The sequence below is a fragment of the Myxine glutinosa genome, chromosome 9 (genome assembly GCF_964187855.1).
Source record: "Myxine glutinosa chromosome 9, kmMyxGlut1.1, whole genome shotgun sequence".
NCBI classification, from domain to species: Eukaryota; Metazoa; Chordata; class Myxini; order Myxiniformes; family Myxinidae; genus Myxine; species Myxine glutinosa.
This window is the reverse complement of record NC_136269.1, coordinates 47,861,036-47,884,375: the sequence shown is the minus strand read 5'-3', so window position 1 is coordinate 47,884,375 and position 23,340 is coordinate 47,861,036. Positions and strand designations below refer to the sequence as shown.

General features: G+C 42.9%; 1 protein-coding gene across 2 annotated transcripts in view; it reads left to right on the top strand.

Moving 5' to 3' along the window:
- Positions 1-23,340, top strand: part of LOC137435414 (zinc finger homeobox protein 3-like) — a 427,890-nt gene that overhangs the window by 12,090 nt on the left and 392,460 nt on the right. For both annotated transcript variants that reach the window (XM_068129189.2, XM_068129190.2), the window contains exon 2: positions 19,380-22,069. In XM_068129189.2, coding sequence (XP_067985290.2) covers positions 19,426-22,069 — 2,644 coding nt within the window. In that variant the 5' untranslated portion in view covers positions 19,380-19,425. The remainder of the gene's footprint in view (positions 1-19,379; positions 22,070-23,340) is intronic.

Sequence of the window (23,340 nt, the reverse complement as noted above, 5' to 3'; positions counted from 1 at the left end):
TTTCAACTTCAATTGTTTATAAAATATGATATCACGTATATTACAAATACATTTGTGCAAAATAATTGTTTGAATTATGATTGGTTTAAACCATGACAAAACGGCAACTCGGGTACAGTCATTTATCTATATATCGACACATCTGGGCAGTGTCTGTGTTCTCACTTAACGACTCCCTCAAACTTTTGTTTCCGTGGTTGTGAAGTGTTTTTAATAACGTTGTGGTCGTTTTGAATCACGTGGTGGTGAGGTGTTTTTAAATGACGTGGTGGTGAGGTGTTTTTAAATCACATGGTGGTGAGGTGTTTTGAATTAATTGGCGGTGAGGTATTTATAATTACGTGGTGGTGAGGTGTTTTTAATTATGTGGTGGTGAGGTGTTTAGAATTAGTTGGTGATGAGGTGTTTTGAATTATGTGGTGGTGAGGTGTTTTGAATTACTTGGTGGTGAGGTGTTTTGAATTACTTGGTGGTGAGGTGTTTTTGAATTACTTGGTGGTGAGGTGTTTTTAAATGACGTGGTGGTGAGGTGTTTTTAATTTCATGGCTGTGAGGTGTTTTTATTACGTGTTTTATGGCTGTGAGGTGTTTTTATTTCGTGTTTTATGGCTGTGAGGTGTTTTTATTACGTGTTTTATGGCTGTGAGGTGTTTTTATTACGTGTTTTAAGGCTGTGAGGTGTTTTTAATTCTGTGGTGGTGAGGTGTTTTTATTATGTGTTTTATGGCTGTGAGGTGTTTTTAATTCTGTGGTGGTGAGGTGTTTTTATTATGTGTTTTATGGCTGTGAGGTGTTTTATCACGTGTTTTATGGCTGAGGTGTTTTTATTACGTGTTTTATGGCTGTGAGGTGTTTTTATTACGTGTTTTATGGCTGTGAGGTGTTTTTATTATGTGTTTTATGGCTGTGAGGTGTTTTTATTACGTGTTTTATGGCTGTGAGGTGTTTTTAATTTCGTGGTGGTGAGGTGTTTTTATTACGTGTTTTATGGCTGTGAGGTGTTTCTATTACGTGTTTGATGGCTGTGAGGTGTTTTTATTACGTGTTTTATGGCTGTGAGGTGTTTTTAATTTCGTGGTGGTGAGGTGTTTTTATTACGTGTTTTATGGCTGTGAGGTGTTTCTATTACGTGTTTTATGGCTGTGAGGTGTTTTTATTACGTGTTTTATGGCTGTGAGGTGTTTTTATTATGTGTTTTATGGCTGTGAGGTGTTTTTATTACGTGTTTTATGGCTGTGAGGTGTTTTTAATTTCGTGGTGGTGAGGTGTTTTTATTACGTGTTTTATGGCTGTGAGGTGTTTCTATTACGTGTTTGATGGCTGTGAGGTGTTTTCAATTTCGTGGTGGTGAGGTGTTTTTTTTTCGTGTTTTATGGCTGTGAGGTGTTCTAAATTACTTGGTGGTGAGGTGTTTTGAATTATGTGGTGGTGAGGTGTTTTGAATTACTTGGTGGTGAGGTGTTTTGAATTACGTGGTGGTGAGGTGTAATCGTCCCAAACTTCCAGTCTGCACCTACCCCTCCCCTATGTATGTGCAGAGGGGTTCTTTCTTGAAAAAAAAACATTCAACCTAAATCTTCAACCTAAATTGCCTATAAAAATGTAATATCACAAACGCAACAAATACATTTGTGCAAAGTAATTGTTTGTATTATGATTGGTGTAAATCATGACAACACAGCAACTCAGGTACAGTCATTAGCCTCAGTTAAAATAAGCCCGTTCCTCAGTATCGACGCTTGGTGAGGCGAGTGCAGCGAGTATATATATCGATCTATCTGTGCAGTGTCTGTGCTGTCCTGTGTTGTGTTTTCTTGTTGTCACTGAACTACTTTCTCAAACTTTTGTGAAATCGTACTAAACTTCTGGTATGCACATATCTCTCCCGTCGGTATGTCCTAAGGGTATATATAAAAAAAAAATTCCCAATTTTTTTTTTTTGGGGGGGAATTTTTTCGGGAATTTTTTTTTTCAACTTAAGTTTTCAACCTCAATTGTTTATAAAATGCGATATCACGTATATTACAAATACATTTGGAGGTATTTCTAATTACATGGTGGTGAGGTGTTTTGAATTAGTTGGTGGTGAGGTGTTTTGAATTACATGGTGGTGAGGTGTTTTAAATTACGTGGTGGTGAGGTGTTTTGAATTACATGGTGGTGAGGTGTTTTGAATTACATGGTGGTGAGGTGTTTTAAATTACGTGGTGGTGAGGTGTTTTTAATTTCGTGGCTGTGAGGTGTTTTTATTATGTGTTTTATGGCTGTGAGGTGTTTTTAAATTACGTGGTGGTGAGGAGTTTTTAATTTCGTGGCTGTGAGGCGTTTTTATTACGTTTTTTTTTATGGCTGTGAGGTGTTTTTATTACGTGTTTTACGGCTGTGAGGTGTTTTTAATTTAGTAGTGGTGAGGTGTTTTTATTACATGTTTTATGGCTGCGAGGTGTTTTATTCCGTGTTTTATGGCTGTGAGGTGTTTTTATTATGTGTTTTATGGCTGTGAGGTGTTTTCAATTTCGTGGTGGTGAGGTGTTTTTAATTTCGTGGTGGTGAGGTGTTTTTATTTCGTGTTTTATGGCTGTGAGGTGTTTTAATTTCGTGGTGGTGAGGTTTTTTTAAATTTCGTGGTGGTGAAGTGTTTTTATTACGTGTTTTATGGCTGTGAGGTGTTTTAAATTACTTGGTCGTGAGGTGTTTTGAATTACTTGGTGGTGAGGTGTTTTGAATTACTTGGTGGTGAGGTGTTTTAAATTACTTGGTGGTGAGGTGTTTTGAATTACGTGGTGGTGAGGTGTAATCGTCCCAAACTTCCAGGCTGCACCTACCCCTCCTGTATGTATCTGCTGAGGGGTTATTTTTTGAATTTTATGTATTTTTTCAACCTAAATTATTTATAAAAATGTAAAATCACAAACACTACAAATAAATTTGTGCAAAATAATTGTTTGTAATATCATTGGTGTAAATCATGACAACACAGCAACTCATGTACAGTCATTCTTCTCAGCTAAAACAAGCCCGTTCCTCAGTATCGACGCTTGGTGAGGCGAGGGCAGTGAGCCGAGCCAAGCTAGTATATATATATATATATATATATATATATATATATATATATGACGATATTTCTAAACGTTGGGGACGGATAACGACAAAACTTGGTGGATGAGTTGGGTAGGTGACAACAACAAGCTGATTCGATTTTGGTTGAGGTCCGGATACAGTTCCGGCCTATCATGGAATGCAAAACGTAAACTGTTCAGTATTGCAGAGTTACCTCCGCCATTCTAGCTACCGAATACCATTCTAGTTACGTCCGCTACCTAAGGTGGACGGAAGTTACGTTTTCATCCCTGTTTGTCTGTCTGCCTGTGAGCAGGATATCTCAAAAGGTTATGGGCGGATTCGGACGAAACTTGGTTGACAAGCTGGGTGTGTGACAAGTACTAATTTATTAGATACTGGTGAAGATCTGGATCCAGCCTATCGGTGGGATACAAAATGTAAACTGTTCAGCCTGGCAGAGGTATGTGCTCTACCGAATCCCGCTGTCGTTTCATTATGTTTCAGATGTTCTCTTGACAAACAGTTTCTATTTCTGGTGATTTCTTAGTTGACAATGCACCTTTTGAAATACCTGAAATGGAATGTTATCATTGTAATATAAAATCGAATGAATGTTATTATCACCCCAAAAAATTTAATTGAACAGTCTGGAATGTGCAAGTACGTTTTAAATTATTGCTTCTAAAAAACAATTATGCATGGAGTCTATGCTCGTTGAGTAGCTAGAACACAAAATCGACCAGGACATAACAGAAGGAAAAGGACAGTGGAAAGAGAATAATTAAATAAATCACACTGGAGGTAGTTGGTAGGTGGGGGTCGGTGGGGAAGACATTTTTGAAAACAGACATACAGACATTTGCATTTGATTATTTTTAGTGGTGTAAAATCATTAACAGCTGACATTTTTGCTTTAATCACGTGCATTAATTGTACACACAATGTATACAACACCTAAAAGTTTAATCATCTACAGACGGAATACAGTTTGAACGTTCGCAGAACTGTAGTTTGGTTTTCTTACCATCAGAAACGGTGAATTAATAATGTTTTGCTGCTGCCTGAGACTGCATTGGGAGTTGGACGGCTTCGCTCTTGAGTCTTTGAAAATACCTGAGCATATCTATTGTATGTGCCAGAATACCTGTCTGCAAGCGGACATTAACTGGAAAGTCCTTTCTGCTGGGAAAGTTTGATTTCCGACGTAATGATAACAGCAAGAACATTTCTCTTGGAAGATTTCATCCGCTTCATAATTACTTCTAATGCAGTACAGCAGTACAGCAGATAACTATATTGATTGCACTTCTTAGGGTTTGTTTGGCTGCTGAAATTGATGATAAAGCATTGCTAGAAATTCTTGCTGAAATGCTGCTTCTTTTGAGCTGCAGTCCAAGTTATTGTGGGTGTTGACCAGTCAAAGTTGTTGTATTTATCAGTATTTTTAAATAAACTGCTGAGAGAGAGATTGTGTGTGTGTGTGTGTGTGTGTGTGTGTGTGTGTGTGTGTGTGTGTGTGTGTGTGTGTGTGTGTGTGTGTGTGTGTGTGTGTGTGTGTGTGTGTGTGTGTGTGTGTGTGTGTGTGTGCGTGCGCGCACGTGTGTTTTTGTGTTAGACAGAAGTAGATAGAGATCTGGAAGCTGAGAGCTGATACATTTGTTAAAAGCTCTGAAAATCCCTTCGTGAAGAGGAATCCCGGTATTTCCTGAAGCCATCCTGTGGTCCTGTGGTGATTGGCTACAACATGCAGAAGGACCACCCACTCTTTAGTGATGTCATTGGTTTGCAACTGGCCTTTCATTGGTTGGTGTGAAGTTGCTTTGTGAGAGCAGCAGGGTGGCACACAAGGCCTGTGCGACTTTGTCGTGTGCAAGCCATAGCGACGGAATGAATGGCAGGCCCAGCCCCTGTGGTGCCCTGGTTAATTTTCCTCTTTTCTCCTGCACCGACCGAAGCTTGCCTCATAAAAGGGGAGGTGATAGTAGAAAGGGACTGCGGCAAATGTGGAGGCTGTGAGATGTGATACAGAGTTGGGTGGGGTGTGGGGGTCTGTTGAGGGGGATGCGGGAGGGGGAGGGTGATGCTCGAAAAGGATGGGGATATATGGTTGTTGGGGGGTGGAGGAGAGAAAGTCAAACCCAGCTGGTGAATGGAATCTGTGTGGACCGTATTTGGTGCAGCCTAACTCTGACTTGTACAGCACCTTAATGAAAGAAGCTCTGATGGGGAAAATGCAGATTTACCTCGGCAACTACCTCTAAAAAGTTAGTGAGAGTCTGTCTGAACCTTGTCTGTCCCACATTGACAGCCAGGTGCGTGGGGTTGTGTGTTGTGTGTGTTTTGTAATGTTGAGATGTGTAAGAAATACTTGCATCACACTGGCTGAGAGTGATTTAGAAGAGCTTACAAGTGGAAGTTGGTTGTGAACCTTTGCAAGTTCTTCAAACAATTTGTTTTCAAAGAAGTTTGTTGTTTGTTTCCATTGTACAGAGGTTGCTGTCCATATGTAATTAGATGGCTTTTTACATTGCATTTTAGTAAGTAGTTTTATACTATTTCAGTCACGTTTTGGCGAAGTCCTGATTTCAGTTGCATCGTTGCAAATTCTTATTTTTCATCTGAAATTTTTATTTCACAGAAATGCTTTTACTCTGCAATTACTGAACTTTCCCTTGGATAGCATGGCCTGCTTATATAATCGCTCAATTTTTTTTAATGTTCTTCAGCTACGGTTCATTTTCAGCTCGAGCAATGTAACAGATGAGAAAAAATGGATTTTGATCAAACATTTTCATTCATTTCATCTCATTAGACCAGTCAATGATTGGTCTTTGTTTGCAATTCTCCAAGTCTCTCAATACGTGCAAGTTTAACAAGGCTTTAAACACAGTTGATTTGCAGTTGTGTTGAACACAAGTTTTAAAAGGCTATGATTTCATGGCCATCATAAACTTATGCAGGTGAAAATAATGTTCTGTGAAAACTGGCCGGTCTGTGATAGCATCGCTCGAAGGTGATCAAACTGAGCATCACCTGCTGCTAGGCTTTGCACCTGAATAAGGTTGCAACAGCACGCGGTTCATCCCGTAAGGTTTGGAGTCTTGTTGCTCGTAGCTCATTTTAGTCTACATCCAAAACTACGCGGTTTGAAGTTCAAGAATCGTCAAAAGTTTTATCACGAGCACCTAGAAAAATCAGCTCTTGTAAAACTCAGACAGTTTAGCTACAATTTTTGTTTTGCAAAAAAAAATATATATATATATATACATGCTGAAGAACTACATAGGAAATGCAATTACGATTTGCTTTTCCATTTCCCTTTTGCAGAAGTAATTTCAAATGTCTGGTTAATAAAACACTAACTAATTTTGGATTTCATGCAACAATATTCTGGATCATCTTGACAATAAGAATGCTCTGGCCATTGCCTAATACCACGTTGCATAAAGAAGTGAATTTGCCCTGGAAGATGTCAGAGTGACTCGTATATCTTTTGTTGCAAAATTGCTATATGGTTCTAGTTTGTGATTCTCGGAATAAAATTGCTGGAATGATCTATTCTTGAAAAGAGCAGAAAATAATTCTAAACACTTTTTCTCATTGGCGTTAAAGCATAAGTCGAATGTAAACAAAAGTGGAACACTCATGAAACGTGTTACGAGCATAATTGTAAATGAACTTATTTTTATATATATATTTTTAGACAAGGTCGAGGCTCATGGAAGAGCAAGCATCTTTAAGAGATGACTATGCTTGAGCACTGTCAAGAGTACATGTGAGGAGCGTTGGGGGCTGTCCCCAGTGGCCAATCTTTAGAACTGTTGACTGTTCAGGAATTTTCTTGGACGTGGCATTGTGCGCACGGCTCGTGCAGCTGTGCCATTGCCTGTCGTGTCTGGCTCAATGGCATTCAAGGAAGGAGTCCTGTACATTTGTCTAAACTTGACTCCACTGCACCAGTGCCATTGTGGACGAACCAAGGACTTGTTCTATGAGGAGAGGCCGCAGTTAATGGCTGTAAAAAAAAAAGAAAAAAGTGGCGTAAACATGCCTCGCTGATCGCCATTCCTCGCATGCCGATGCTTCATTGGTGTTGGTTTCTCATGTCTTGTCGTTCGCCAGAATTGCATTAGGGTGATTCATAATGTAAGAAAAAGAAATTAGAACGATTTTGCCAAAATGTGCAATTCATATTTTCTAAATTGTCAGGTCACAATGGCTCGGTGAAAATCGACAACATCAGAAATTATTCTGCATTCAAGCATTTTGTTTCTTGTTGCATTCTTTCTTTCTCGACTAAAGTTTGTTAGCAGTTTTGCCTCATTGTAATACATGTTCCCTTACAAGGAACTTCAATGCAGGAGTAAGTCATTCGGCCCTGCAAAGCCTGATCTGTGGTTGCCAACATATGGTCGTTCGTTCATGATCTGACCTTTTTAGATGCTGAGCGTCAAGCAGAGAAGCAGCACGTACCATGCTTAAAGTATTTGACCATTTTTTTTAAAAAGTACGACTCAGCCGGGGTTCGAACCGTCGACCTTCAAGACTCAGTGCGGACCCTCTAACTATTACGCCACCAAATTGAATTATGTAGCCAAATCAGAGCCATTAAATTCCGGTTTACTTCATTTTTCTTTTCCCATGCTGAAAGGCTAAGCTGTTGAGAAAGTAAAAGACAGGAAGGATATTGACAAGGTTTATGGCTGGAAATGTGATTGTTGTATAGGGAGAACATTGAGTCGACCTTTAACTGATCATCATTTACCTCGTGTGCGCACAAGCTCAGTCGGGCCTGTTAGTAAACCACAGCCAAATTCTGTGGAATTCCGATAATAGCCTTGGCAGTGTAATTACTGGAAAGAAATTTAACAGGAGGGATGCATCTTTAAGCCACAGACAAGCAAGCACTTTCATAACGAAGCTGTCTCCTGCTGGGCCAGTATCTTGCCATCTGCCCTGTTTTGTTGCTGAAAAAGGGACTGTAATTAGGTGAGTTTGTAAATGAGAACTTGGAAGCCCTGTCCTGACAGGCCTGGAAGCTTTCAGGAATCCAGCCATCCATTGGTAGCATTGCCCAATGGTGCAGATTATAGTGACCTTCCAAAGTTTTCCTCTTACAATGTAAATGCTTTGGACTTTTGTATCACTGTGCCAACAGTAAGCTGCCATTCCATCTATCTTGGCTTCTTTCATTAGCCTGACTAAAGGTTTAGATGAAGGGGTGGGGAGGGGGCAAACAAGGAGAAGGGAAGGAAGATTTTGAAATGCAGTCCAAATATTCCCTTTTTCTGAGTGCAAGATTCTTGCCTCATGGATGGGTCGACTCATAAATGTTGATTGTATTCAATGAACATAAAGTAAACAAGTATTTTGTGAATAGAATGGGAAAAAATTGAGCTTAGGAGCAGAAGAAAACAAATCGTCATGCAATAACACTTTTGGCACCGGGTTTTAATTACAGACAACAAGAAAAGTTGAATTGCAGGCCTTTAAGTGAAGCAGAAATGCGTCATCCTGATGCGTTGTCATCATTTGTCATAGCCTTACAGAATGCATTCGTGGATTGTTCGGAACAGGGCCACATGCTCATCGGATGGAGATATCGCCTGTAGTCCCCTGTCCGTCCTCACACTTTTTAGAGAAAAAGATGGCAGGCTTCCAGGCGTAATGCTTTTGGCAGAGCAAGGGGCGTTAACTCTTGAAATGTCAAGGGAGCCCTGCTAAAGTGCTCAACATTTTCTTCTTTCATTGTTAGAAGGAAGTCGGGTAGGGAGTCTGCGAAGTAGTTGTTCTGGTGATTTCTAGGGGAGGTGGTGTAGGCAAGGAGACTATTTGGGACTGCTGATGCAAATACAGTACGCGATGGCGGCTCCATTGCCGAGTTGCATGAGCTATGTTTGCCTACGCTGATAGTTGTGTAAGGAACTTACTTTTTAAAGGCAGCATATATCTGATGTAGACCACGAGGTAGAATAAAAATATGATGTTCCGACTGTCTTTTTCACAAATTGTACTTTGTTCATTTGCTAAAGGAACTTGTTAACAGTATGGCGGCCTGGGACTACATTCCGACTTCAAAGTGCTTTTGGGATTAGTGGAGCGTGCACAGCGTTGCCATATTAACTGAATTTTAATGACACCATTGTTCAGCTGCCAGAATAAGGCAGCTTTGTCTTAAGCTTTAAAGATGGATTATTTCTTCCAGAGACCTAGTAAATAAACTAGGGTCTCTTCCCTTACCCTTATCTTCATCCCTCCCCCATTCCTCCAATCCTCACTTTTCAGTTCCTTGCCTGGATTAAGCACTTCTGAAATTTTCACGCCGCCCTTCCTCTTTGTCTTTGGCTAACTCGCTGCGACATGTTGATGGAGGACTTAGCGTGTGTAGAGGAGATCAAAGGGCCAGAGTAATTGAAGAAAAGGAAACCCGATATGGCTTACAGATGATTTCATTTTAAGTCTGGTGACAGTTTAGCAGCATTACCATGGCCTTATACCATGTGGAGTGTTCTGAAATTTGCTGAAGTTTAAAGTTATATGTTTTTGTGAGGGTGGAAAAAGTGTCCAAGTGCAAAGGACTCCGCCAGGCCTTTCCTTCAGTAACCACTCCAGCTCCATCTTTTGTGCTCTCGTCTATTATTTTTCACACCTCAGCTCTGCTATTGTGTTGCCCTGGTTTTGAGCACCACTTGCCAAAAGTCTCACAGTGTCAGTGTCCGCACAAACGTCGCATGTTTTGTTGCTGGCAATATCATTGTTGCTCTTGTTGTTCAAAACGACATTGCCAAGATAATTTTTGGTCTCTTATGCTTCAAGTCGTCTGCCATTTACCGCATATCGACTCGAGTTGCTGACATTAGGTGACATAGTTTGACTATGGTATGGTCCCATAAACAGCAAATAATACAAGGAAATCAAATTACATTAATCATATCGACCCCTGAAACACTCAAGGCCTAGCTTTCAGCGGGAAGGCGGGCTGTTTGACTAGAGCGGGAATCGCATTTAATTGCAGGGAGTGGTGATGAATCCCCAGTGAAGTGAAGCCAAGTTTTCTCCATGAGGAATGCTTTGTTTCACTCCTATCAGCTCTTACTTAAACACTAAGCGCTGTCTTCTCATCAGCATACTCTCCTGGAAGGAAGTATTCCCCCTTTTGTCCATTTGAAGGGTGCCAGGAATATAAGTTAGGCAGATAGAGTGGCGCCATTTGACCGAATCCAAGGACTTGTCATTTGGCACTTCTTTCGAGGTTCTATGAAGTTATGCTTATGTACTTGGTTGCCCATTTGTGCATTAGAGTAAAAGTTTTTTTTTTTTTAAGTCCAGGGTCAGGCAGATGAAACGTTTTTGTGGAGCATAGGTTCTCTCGGTAAGCGTACTGCATGTGTGATGCGGCGACCTTGAGATCTACATTGTTTCATTGAGAATCTGGAGACTCTCCACATGGAGTTTTTGATACTGGAATGCACGACAGGCAAAAGAGCATTGAAAAATTACCTGTTTATTTGCCCGATATCTGCACAAGAATGTTCTTGATAAAATGCGATACAAAGTGTCATGCTACATTTGATGCAGCACAAAGCTCAAAAACGCCCAAGGTTGTCGCTCTCTGATTGAAAGGGTTGAAATTCCGCTTGGCAATTTTTCAGTTTCTCTCACCACACTCTGTCATTCTTGGGACAGAAGAAGGTCATAAAGGCTTCTCTGTATCCAGTTTACATTGATCAGCCCTCCAACTCTGGCTGGCTCTTGTGACAGCAGAGTGTTTGTGTTAGTTTCTAAGGCTAATTACACATTAGCATTGACTGATGGCCTGTCTTGGAGGATTCTTAGCCCTTACCATCAGAACTTTTGGAGCAGATACTGCCAAGAGTACTTTTTATTGCTCATGCCTCCAGCGATGACATTTAATATATATATAAATTATATCGTAGATATGCCACTTTCTGTTACCTTCATGACTTCAAAAATAAAATTAATTGTCCAACTCTTTCCAAAAATTACTTGCGACATTTGCTGTCCTTGTTTACGTTATTGCACTGCACTGTACTGCTGTAAAAGAGCGCGTTCTCGCTGTACAGTAGTCAGAGGCAGAAGCGAAGGCCTGGGTGTTTGCATTGACGCCTTGCCAAAGGCCACACTGTATCCACTCACACTGAGCGGATTTTACATGTGATCGCCAGACTGCCGAAGACATACAAACGTTCTCGATTCAGCATCCAAATTACGCTGCCTGGAGTTTCCCCAGTGGAGAGGCTGGTATGCACTGTGCTCCAGGTGTTCTGGAAGAGCGGTGTGCTTGCTCCGCCATTATTATTTTTTTCTTTTGCCTGGCAGAGATGTGCGAGTGGGAGAGTAAGGTCTGAACCCGAAGATTGCAGGTGTCAAGGCGGATGCCTAACTGCGTGGGACTTGTAAACAGACGCTTTATTATGATGGATTTAATTACACCTGGCTAGAAAAAAAAAACATTAAAACAGATGGCCATACTTATTGCAGAGGAACAGTGGCGACACATTTCCGCTGTCATTTAGTCTCCATTGTTATCTGCCATTTACAGTCTATCCTGTAGCATGGTTCTTTGGGTTGATGCCCAAAAGCCAGGCACACTAAGCCCCAGGCACCTGTTCAGGGGTGCTGGCCCCACGCCTCACTACAATTAACCTGGCTCTCCTCAATGAAGCGGGCTGCACTCGAAGCCTGTTAATATTTAATTCGGGGGAAATTGAAGTGTCATTAATTGCAATCTCGCTTATGAAAGGCATATGAGAATGGGTTCTGTAGCATGGAGCATTGCCAGGCAATTTCCATAATATGGTCGCATGAAATTGAAAGTTTCTGACATCAAGGGCATTAGGAAATTTATGGTGGACTTTGGGGGTGTTCGAAGCATTTGTAATATTTTATTCAATACATGAAGGCGACAAACACCGGTCTTTTGTACTTGTGTTGTAAGAAGCATTCCTGGTCGGACGTAATTTCTAAACTATATTTAAATTTAATATGAAAAAACGAATCTTTAACATACATCATACATTTGGTGAACCCAAAAGCAAAGGTAAAGATTTGTATTTTCATGAAAATTGATACTTTTAAATTTTCCCAACCTAGGGATGGCCTGGGGAGTTTTGTTGAAGATAGCTGGCATAAAGGAATCGAATAGCACTGCTCATTCAGACATTGATCGGAAATTTTCCAATTTGCTGAAGATTCATAAAATTGTGGGGTAAAAAAATGTTTGAAAAAGATATTTATATTATTATTTTTCATTAAAAAAAATTTCATATATTTTTATTTTTATTTATTTATTTTTTCTATTATTATTTTTCATTTGAAAAAATTTCATATATTTTTATTTTTATTTATTTATTTTTTCTATTATTATTTTTCATTTGAAAAAATTTCATATATTTTTATTTTTATTTATTTATTTTTTCTATTATTATTTTTCATTTGAAAAAATTTCATATATTTTTATTTTTATTTTTATTTTTTTCTATTATTATTTTTCATTTGAAAAAATTTCATATATTTTTATTTTTATTTATTTATTTTTTATATTATTATTTTTCATTTTTGGGGTACAGTAACAACATGGCGTCATGGCACAGAGATAAATTTCTTCGGTGCATAAATAAGCACCCACTACCTGGCTCATTCAAAACATTTCAAGCCCAGGTAGTCGCATCGACTAAAACCAAATGCGTAAATGTGTCTTGACCAAAGTTTGTTGATTGTGATAACTCGGAAAGCATCGCGGAATTGGAATATTATTCCGTCACATGATAACATCATCCAAGTGTCGTGTGATGACTCGCCTTAACTAGTTGGGTAACGTCACGTTTGAGAGGATGTTACATTAGGTTCCAGCACTGGCATAGTTACGGAGATTTGCGACTGGCTTGTCTAGTTCTGAAAAAAGCTGTTCAATTAGCCCTTCTCCAGTACAATATTGTTTCCATGAAGCATAAACAACGTCAAGAAATAGGAGAAAATCTTAACCACAAGGCAGGTGTTTCTGGCAGGCTCTTCAATCAATGGACAGTACATGAATTGGTGGTTTTGCTGTGCGTGGTTGCACTTTCGACACAGGTGTGCATTCCCAGTGGCAAAGTGCAGGATGCACAAATTGTAGAGCGAAATGATACAGGGCTAGCCATAGATTAATTAATTTTGTTTTTACTTGGCATCAATTAAATTGTACGTTATTGTTGATGGATTCTTATAATTATTTTAGCACCGAAGAAGATGATGCTGTTTGAAGCTCTTGTTGAAGAATGTGGATGTGGTGGCCGCAGGAGGAGTAGACAACATGCATTTTAAGGCCATGTTCCCTGCTAGAGCGGGGGTTAGCCTTGCGGTCCCCATGACAATCTTCTCCATTTTGCCCTATTTTCTGCATCTCTCCTTGTTAACCCCCTTGCCCGCATTTCTTCTTCCACCATCTTTAGCCAAGTCTTTCTCGGTCTTCCCCGTCCTCTACTTCCTTCTACATTAACTTCCATCACTCTTCTCAACCAGTCACTTTCATCCTTCCTCAATACATGACCAAACCATCTCAACCTGTTCCTCTTCACAGCATCAATCACAGGCAATATTCCCATCATCTTTCGCAATTCATCATTTGTCTTCCTCTCTCTCAACGATACTCCACACATCCATCGAACCATTCGCATTTCCACCCTTTCCAGCCTTCGTTGCTGCTCTACGTTCATTACCCATGTCTCGCTCCCATAAATCATAACACTTCTCACACATGCAGCATACACCTTTCCCTTCAGCTTCAGCGACACTCTCCTCCTCATCAGCACGCCACTCAGTTCCCGAAACTTCTTCCATGCACATCTCACTCGAGCAACCGTTGCCGAGTCTGATCCACCTGAGCCACCTGATATCTGAGTAGATAGGTTTAAATTGGAATTGGATATATACCTGGAAGCATTGGAGATAGAGGGGTACAGGCATATTGCCAGGACTTGTAGGTAACTTGTGTGTGGATGGGTGATGCTTTCTGTTGTTGGTGTAGTGTGGGCATGATGGGTCGAATGGCCTCCTCCTGTGCTAAAAATTCCTTGTGTATCCTTTTATGTTTATTTTGAAATATGAAAGTTGAGAAAGCTATTTATTTACTACTCGATCTTCCATTGAATTACTCTGATACAATTTATTTATTATTTAGTAGAATATAAGACCCGGTGCTTCGCTGAGCGGAATTCCACTCTTTGTTTAATTGCTAAAAACAACGGTTGTTAATGGGAAAAATAAAATTAGGCGGTGTATAGATACCGGTCTAGCTATATACTCCGGGAGCGAGGAGGGGATAGAGTTAATGGGATATCCATCACAGCTTTTCTATATGCTGAATTATGAATAATATGCAACAACACACTAGGAGGAATATCAAAATAAAAGCAATTTCCCCTCCCCTCTCCCCTCTATTTTTTATTTTAATCAAACTGTCTGGGGTACCTATTAGGCACAGGCCATGGCAGGAAACAAACTCTGCGGTCTCCTCATCTCTGCCTTTGCGTAAATGTTAAAAAACGGCCCTCTCCATTTCCTTGGCAAAGCTGCGATGGCTAATCTATGATGGCTAATCTATGGGCAAGAGCAAAAAAGGATTCCTGGGCGATCCTGCCCTCTGTGTGGGGATAGCCAGTGTCGCAGGTTGGTGTTTGCAGTTTCGCCACATGTGCCCACTGCCCATGTACCATACACAAAGCTTCTTTCTTTCTTTTTTGCATCACAAACCTTCCCGGGAGCTCTTTGAATCCACCGTCGTTGGTTTCATTGAAACCTGATAATCTGTTGTCAAGTTGTAGCATGACAGACAGACAGACAGACAGACATACAGACAGACACAGCCCCTTTTATATTACAGATGTAAAAACAATGCCATTTATTTACCCTGCCCCCTTCTGTGTAATGTCCATACAAGGCCCTTCACTCTTCACTTACTCCGCTATCTCTTCGCAAGCCATATTTCCCTCCATACTTCCAACACCCTGACTCCCCCTTCTTTCTCCAATCCTCCCATTCTTTCTTTTTAAATTTCAGTTCGTTCAAACCTAAAAAAAAAAGAAAAAAGTAGAGCTTAATTTTAACATCACAAAACATGTAGAATATAAGGAAGTAAAGTGAATCCAACATCATCAATGAGAGAAATTTGGAGATTCCATTTTGCTTACTGACTGCCTGATTAAATGGCATTCCAGATCACCAGCCGGGAACATCCATCATTGACCTTTTGAACCTTCACTCCTAGAAGTTCTCTGAACAGTGGGTCCACAACCATAATTTGTCCGAAATTCATTCAATAATGCAGGGGGAGAGAGACAGACTCAAAACTATTAACACAAACGTCAACCCCTAGGGGGCAGTGCGAATGTCATACGCTTAAGTCGTGGGCCTGCTTTAAATAAGATTTTGAATGTCATGTTTTGCATGGGTCCATATATTGCCCATGGTAGATGAGGGGTACTCCAGTAAATACATTATTTGAATGACCCAGCATGCTATCAGTGATATCAGAATGGAGCAGTTAATGAAAAGAGAATCCTCTGGAAGAAATTGTCATCCAAATATAATTCTACAATCATTATGGATCCCTTCAAATAATTAACATCAAATCAAGAGGGCAGGGTGTAGCAGTATTTTATACATTCAGCCTTGGATGTGTGTTTTTGCCTTAATCTCTCCATCAACAAGACAAAAATATTTTTTACGTAAGCCGTTTTGCTGGCCTGTTTTGGCTCCATATTGCAAAAAATGAATTTGCATAACAAGAGAGAAAGAGAAAGGGAATGGGAGGAGAGAGTGAGAGGGGAGGGGGGATGGGAGGAGGAGATTGGGAGAGAGAGGGGAGGGAGAATGGGGAGGGGGAACAAAGGGAAGGGGACAGAGAGGAGAAAGAAGGAGACAGAGAGAGGGGAGTGGGGATGGGAGGAGGAGATGGAGAGAGAGAGAGGGGAGGGGGGATGGGAGGAGGAGATAGAGAGAGAGAGAGGGGAGGGAGAATGGGTATGGGGAACAAAGGGAAGGGGAGAGAGAGGAGAAAGAAGGAGACAGAGAGAGGGGAGTGGGGATGGGAGGAGGAGATGGAGAGAGAGAGAGAGTGGAGGGAGAATGGGGATGGGGAACAAAGGGAAGGGGAGAGAGAGGAGAAAGAAGGAGACAGAGGGGAGTGGTAGATAGTGGAAGGGCAGTGAGGGGATGGGGTAAAAAAGAATGGAGGGGAAGAGAGGGGGGATGGGAAAAGAGAGAGGGGAGTGGGATAGTAAAGGGAAGGGGGATAGAGAAGAGAGGGGAAAGAAGAAGAGAGGCAAAAGGAGAGCGAGGGGAAAATGGTCGAGAGTGGAGGGGCAGTGAGGAGAGGGGAGCGGGATAGGAAAGGGAAGGGGGAGAGAGAAGAGAGGAGAAAGAAATAGAGAGGCAAAAGGAGAGAGGGGGAACAGTGGCAGCGAGGTGAGGGGGAAGAGAGAGGGGAGGGTGAAGGGAGAAGGGGAAGAGAGAGGGGAGGGGAAAGAGGGAGAGAGAGGAGAGGAGAGGGGAAGGGAGAGAGAGGAGAGGGGAGGGGAAAGAGGGAGGGAGAGAGAGAAGAGGGGAGGGGAAAGAGGGAGAGAGTGAAGAGGGGAGGGGAAAGAGGAAGAGCGAGCGGGATAGGAAAGGGAAGGGGGAGAGAGAAGAGAGGGGAAAGAAAGGGAGAGGCAAAAGGAGAGAGAGGGGAAAGTGGCAGCGAGGTGAGGGGGGAGAGAAGGGAGGGTGAAGAGAGAAGGGGGAGGGAGAGAGAGAGGAGAGGAGAGGGGAGGGGAGGGGAAAGAGGGAGAGATAGAAGAGGGGAGGGGAAAGAGGGAGAGAGAGCGGGATAGGAAAGGGAAGGGAGAGAGAGAAGAGAGGGGAAAGAAGGAGATAGGCAAAAGGAGAGAGAGAGGGGAAAATGGTAGAGAGTGGCGGGGCAGTGAGGAGAGGGGAGCGGGATAGGAAAGGGAAGGGGGAGAGAGAGAAGAGAGGAGAAAGAAATAGAGAGGCAAAAGGAGAGAGGGGGAACAGTGGCAGTGAGGTGAGGGGGAAGAGAGAGGGGAGGGGAAAGAGGGAAAGAGAGGAGAGGGGAGGGGAAAGAGGGAGAGAGGAGAGGTGATGGGAGGGGAAAGAGGGAGAGAGAGGAGAGGAGAGGGGAAGGGAGAGAGAGGAGAGGGGAGGGGAAAGAGGGAGAGAGAGAAGAGGGGAGGGGAAAGAGGGAGAGCGAGTGGGATAGGAAAGGGAAGGGGGAGAGAGAAGAGAGGGGAAAGAAAGGGAGAGGCAAAAGGAGAGAGAGGGGAAAGTGGCAGCGAGGTGAGGGGGGAGAGAAGGGAGGGTGAAGAGAGAAGGGGAAGAGAGAGGAGAGGGGCGGGGAAAGAGGGAGAGAGAGAGAGGAGAGGAGAGGGGAGGGGAAAGAGGGAGAGATAGAAGAGGGGAGGGGAAAGAGGGAGAGAGAGTGGGATAGGAAAGGGAAGGGGGAGAGAGAAGAGAGGGGAAAGAAGGAGAGAGGCAAAAGGAGAGAGAGGGGAAAATGGTAGAGAGTGGTGGGGCAGTGAGGAGAGGGGAGCGGGATAGGAAAGGGAAGGGGGAGAGATTAGAGAGGAGAAAGAAATAGAGAGGCAAAAGGAGAGAGGGGGAACAGTGGCAGTGAGGTGAGGGGGAAGAGAGAGGGGAGGGGAAAGAGGGAGAGAGAGGAGATGGGAGGGGAAAGAGGGAGAGAGAGGAGAGAGGAGAGGGGATGGGAGGGGAAAGAGGGAGAGAGAGGAGAGGGGAGTGGAAAGAGGGAGAGAGAAGAGGGGAGGGGAAAGAGGGAGAGAGAGCGGGATAGGAAAGGGAAGGGGGGGAGAGAAGAGAGGGGAAAGAAAGGGAGAGGCAAAAGGAGAGAGAGGGGAAAGTGGCAGCAAGGTGAGGGGGGAGAGAAGGGAGGGTGAAGAGAGAAGGGGAAGAGAGAGGGGAGGGGAAAGAGAGAGGAGAGGGGAAGAGATAGGGAGAGTGGATGGGGGGAGGGCGAGAGAGGATTCAAAGACATGCTGTAGTGTGCATGCTACCATGCAGAGTAGCATGCACACTCCAACAATGAAAGACATTGTCACTCGAGGGTGCATCTGTCTAATAAACAATCAGCATGAATCAACAAAACTCATATTTCATGTACATTGTGTGTGCAACATCCATGTGCGTACATGTCTATTATTGGTTGTTTTTCCACCTTAAGATGTATTCTGTAATGGCTCAAATAAGTCAGATATGCCACACATTCTGCACTTGTCGGTCCCCGCATTGTGTTGAAGTCCCTGTTGACTGCAAGGTAAAATATTCATTGTCTCCAATGATGCGGTCACCATTTCAGGCTGGCTCTGGTGTAATGCAGGCATGAGTGGAGTAATGGCTTGACCTTGAGTCTTCCTTTATGTGCGTTTCGGGAAAATGATGAGCAAAGGCAAGATTGGATGTTGCTGGTGGCCAGTTCCACCAGGAAATGACGGGAGGCTATGCCGACCGACCCGAATTGTTTTTGAAGGCCGTCTGCCCAGCTTTCAAAACACTTTGTGTTTAACCCCTTGTGCAGACTGCAAAATCGCAGATTAGTACAAAAGATTTAAAAAAAACTATTGAACCAATATATGTATACAAGCTTGGAGATGATTCCAGATGATTCGATTTTAAACTTAAAACTAGATATTAGTACCCACATAATGTAGGTGTAAGCATTTTCTAATTAACTTACTGTTGCAGCCATAAGCTGCTAATGTGTCTTCTTTGTTGAAGTGTGTGTTGTAAAGGCCTAAATGCATAATAAAGTTCAAATTTGGATGTTTGCAGCACATAGCTCATTGGCCTTATTGATTTGTTAAACTGTAATTGTCGGAGAAGTAGAGTGGTTGATGAGTGCATTTATGTGCATTCATGTTGCTGTGCGATGCTGCCTATGTTGAAGCATAAGAAGGCCATTGATTAATGGTTGACTGTGGATTTCTGTAGTACAGTTAAAAGTAAAAAGGTTAACATGATAAAGCTCACCTCGTATTGATTTTGTTGTGATGACTGATAGATCATTTATTTTAAATATTGACAAGTGAATACGTTTAAAACGATTTATCACCAAATTTTTATTTATTAATACAGAAGAGCGCATTCAATAAGTATATTAATCAAAATGTCAAAGTATTATCGTTATAAAAATGGATTTAAAATATTCAGTCCATTCTGATTACACTTTGTGTTGATGTGTACGGTTTTGTTAGTTTGACCATATTTTATACATGGGTGATCTATTTTTTTTTTTGTCCATCCAGGTCCAGGACAAGACAGTTGAGATGAGTACTCCGGCAAGACCCCGTCATGGAAGCCTGTGATCCCCCTCTTGTATCGGGGCTTGAGGATGGGCTGGTCACATCCGTGCTGTTCGACCAGGCAGGTCTCGCCCACAACTCATCTGAGATGCCCGCCGGAGAGGGCCGAGGCCCCAGCGGTGAGGGCCTGAGAGGGGGGGACCCCTCGCCAGCAAAACGCGTGCCCTGCCTCGGCCTAGACACCGCCTCCAACGCCACTGCTGTTGCCGCTGCCGCTGCTACCCCTGCTGCTGCTGCTTCCTCCTTTGTGTCCTCTGCCAAAGAAATCTGCTGCAACCAATGTTCCACCTCATTCCCCAGTTTACAGGCGTACATGGAGCATCACTGCCCAAGTGCGCTGCCCCCCCTACTAAAAGAAGACGATAGTGAAGGGAGTGAGGTGGAAGACAGCGATGTGGAGAACCTCCTTGGGGAGATTGTTTATCACCCCGATGGTTCAGCCTACATCGTTGAGAACGACAAAGAGGTCGGCGCAGGGGAGGATGGTGGCGGGCTCCCTCCAGCTTTATCATTTGGCTCCAAGACAAGAGAAAACACGCACCCACAGATTGTTAGCACCTTTCACATCACCTCATCTCTGGCACAGCATTTCAGCTTGGAACAGACCTCTCCAAATACCTCAATGCTGGTGCCAGGTCTTGGTCCTGTCTTGCGCAGCTTCCACGTCTATGACGTCAGGCACAAGAGTGGTTCAGAGTACCTAAACACTGATGGCTCTGCAAAAAACTCCTGCCTGGTCAAAGATGTCCACAGTTCCATTGACCTTGCTAAGTTTGATGGCTCTTCCCTTTATGGGAAGGGGAAGCCCATCCTTATGTGCTTCCTGTGCAAGCTGTCTTTTGGCTATGTCCGTTCCTTTGTCTCACACGCCATACACGACCACCACATGACCCTCATTGATGAGGAACGGAAGCTTCTGGTAGGTGGCAATGTATCTGCCATCATCCAAGGTATTGGTAAAGACAGGGATCCCCTCATCAGCTTTCTAGAACCAAAAACTCCACCTAGCTTTCAGCAGGCACTTGCCTCAGAACCAAACTGTGACGGCCCAAGACCAAATTTTTATGGGATGTTTAGCGGAGTCCATATGCCTGGGATAGAGGCATTGCAAAATGGTCCAGGCTCGTCGAAGGTGAGCAACTGCAGCCCAAAGATGGTCGGCCAGATGCAGGCCCTGAACTCTTGGGGGTCAAACACCCTGACAAACTTTGGGAACTTGACCAATTCTGTCCTCAAATCCCCTATTACCTCAGCAACACTGGGCCGTGTAACTGCCGGATTAGCTGAGCTGTCTGGAAATAAAGGAAGTGAAGCCAAACTCAGCACCGATCACGAAAGCCAAAAAGTCTCCATAAAGTCTGAGCCAACAGACCCAGAGGAGGAAGATTTTCCTGAGGAACTTTTCGGTGCAGATTTTGAGGAAGAGGATGAGGAAGATGGAGGTGATGGGTCTCAGGTCAGGCTTGGGGACAGTGCTAGCAGCAATGAACTCTCAAATCTTGGAAACCAAAGCTTTTCTCAACCTTCTTTTCTGCCTCATATGCTAAGCTCTACTCCAAAGGGATCCTCTCTTAGTTCCTTCCAAATTTTTAACGATGGTAGCGCAAACGGTCGAAGCTCTGCAAGCGCAATGCTGATGAGTGAAGGTGATGCGAATAACAGCAGTAGGTGCGAGAACAACCCCAGCGCAGGGGTAAGCAGAGACGATATTGAACCAAATGATAATGTGGCTGAGGGAGGCCAGTACAGGGTCTTCCCCAAAGCCAGCAACATGTCCACCAGAGATGGGGACTTCTCGATGGTCACTGGGGAAGAGTCTCCAAAGGCGGATCATATCATGAGCCCTCATTCTCTCTCCTTCGGTGGTCATCTTACAATGGCCATGCAGTCCAGGACCTCGTGCAAGACTCTCAAGTGCCCCAAGTGCAACTGGCACTACAAGTACCAGCAGACACTCGATGCCCATATGAAAGAGAAACATCCAGAGCCCGGCGACGCCTGTGCATACTGCCAGACAGGGCAACCACACCCGAGGCTTGCACGTGGGGAAAGTTACACATGCGGTTACAAACCCTTCCGCTGTGATGTGTGCAATTACTCAACGACAACCAAGGGGAACCTTAGCATTCACATGCAGTCAGACAAACACCTTAACAATATGCAGAGTTTGCAGAATGGCAGTGCTGAGCCACCAACTTTTGGCCACCACCTTCCCAGCACCGCTGGCAACATGACGCTCAATATGGTGCCAAAAGTTGGGGTTTCACCTGCAGCAAAGCAGCGCCCACCCCAGCAGAAACCAGTGTGGCGCTGTGAAGTGTGTGACTATGAAACCAATGTTGCACGAAACCTGCGTATCCACATGACCAGTGAGAAACATGCGCACAACTTGCTCCTGCTTCAACAGAGCATGAAAACCCATGGGCTGCCTCCTCTTGGCCTAGTTGGTGGAGCACTTGGTGCTCCATCCGAAGCAGAGCTTTATCAGTACTACCTGGTAGCAGCCGCCGCAGCTGCAGCCCAGAGTGCTGGCTTGCCTGATCGCCTCAAGCTTGAAGGCCTAACAGAGTCTCAGATCCTCATGGCAGGCTTCCCTCTTGATGCTGTTTCTCTGGGCCTTCCTTCATCACTTGGTTTGTAGCTTTTCATCTCTTACAAGGGGGGATGTTATGCGCCTTGATGTTATTGATGATTTGTGGTGTATAGTACATCTCAGTTTCCAATTGGCTAATTGTTCAACTATTTGTCTAAGGTTAGAATCCACAGCATATGAAATCAAAATGCATTTTATTTTTGCACAACACAAACAAGAAAGACATCCCAAAACATTATTTTTTAAATCTTGAACATTTAGTTAGACTTTCACCTCACTTGGGGTCATTGAGTCATTTCATCACACTTAGTCACATTGTACTTGATATTAAAGACCTTATTATCTAAAAGCTCCACCTGGATAAAAGGCCTACCTTGTCTTGCCATAATGTGTAGAGTTAGTGATGAAGGAGATGAGTAGCTTATGGAAGCGTATGCATCGGTGAAATATCAGTGATAATAATTGTGTATCCGTTTGGATTTTTCCATTAAATGACTTCCTTATTTTGAGCATCGAAGATTGAACAATTACAAGTGGTTAAACAGGGAGGAAACACCGATGAGCAGAAAAAATGGCAAAGGATATTAATTTGCCCCACAATAGGACCTGCTGATGATTTAAGCTTTGGGGACATCTATTTATTACATTTATATTAATGGCAGAATTATTGCCCCGACCCCTTCCCTACTCCGATAGACCCCATAATTTACATTACATCCCATCCCTTTACTACGATAGCCGCAGAACCTACTTTCTTTTCTCTCCTCACACACCTCCTTTGTCTCCCATACTTCTTCCTCTACCCCTATTCTACTTTCTTTTCTTCGATCCTTTTCTCAATTTTATTTTTCACAATGTAACCCTCTCCATGTCTAACAAACATGTGTTCATAATAGATGGATTTGTGTAAGATATGATTTCTGTAAAAACTGTAAAAGGTAACTGCAAGGAATTCTGGGGCATGTTTTTGGCTGCCAAGTATCTTTTTTGTTGGGTTTTTCTGTGAAATTATGCTCTTCCATGTGTTGAGAGAACGATTAGAATTTTCTTAATCTGACATGTGGAAACCATGTGTACACATGAGGTTTGTCTGTTATTTACATTATTGTTGAGCCTGTTATTTTCTTTTTCTTATGTAACATTGTTGGTGTAACCGTACACTGTTATATTTTAATAGCGGATGGTGATTGCTTGCAAACAGGATCCGAGGTTTTCTCTAAGAAATGAATGAAAAATATTTTGATCATATTGGCGAACCAATCCAACATTTCATTCTCCCCTCCACGATCCACCAGAATTGATGTGGAGCAT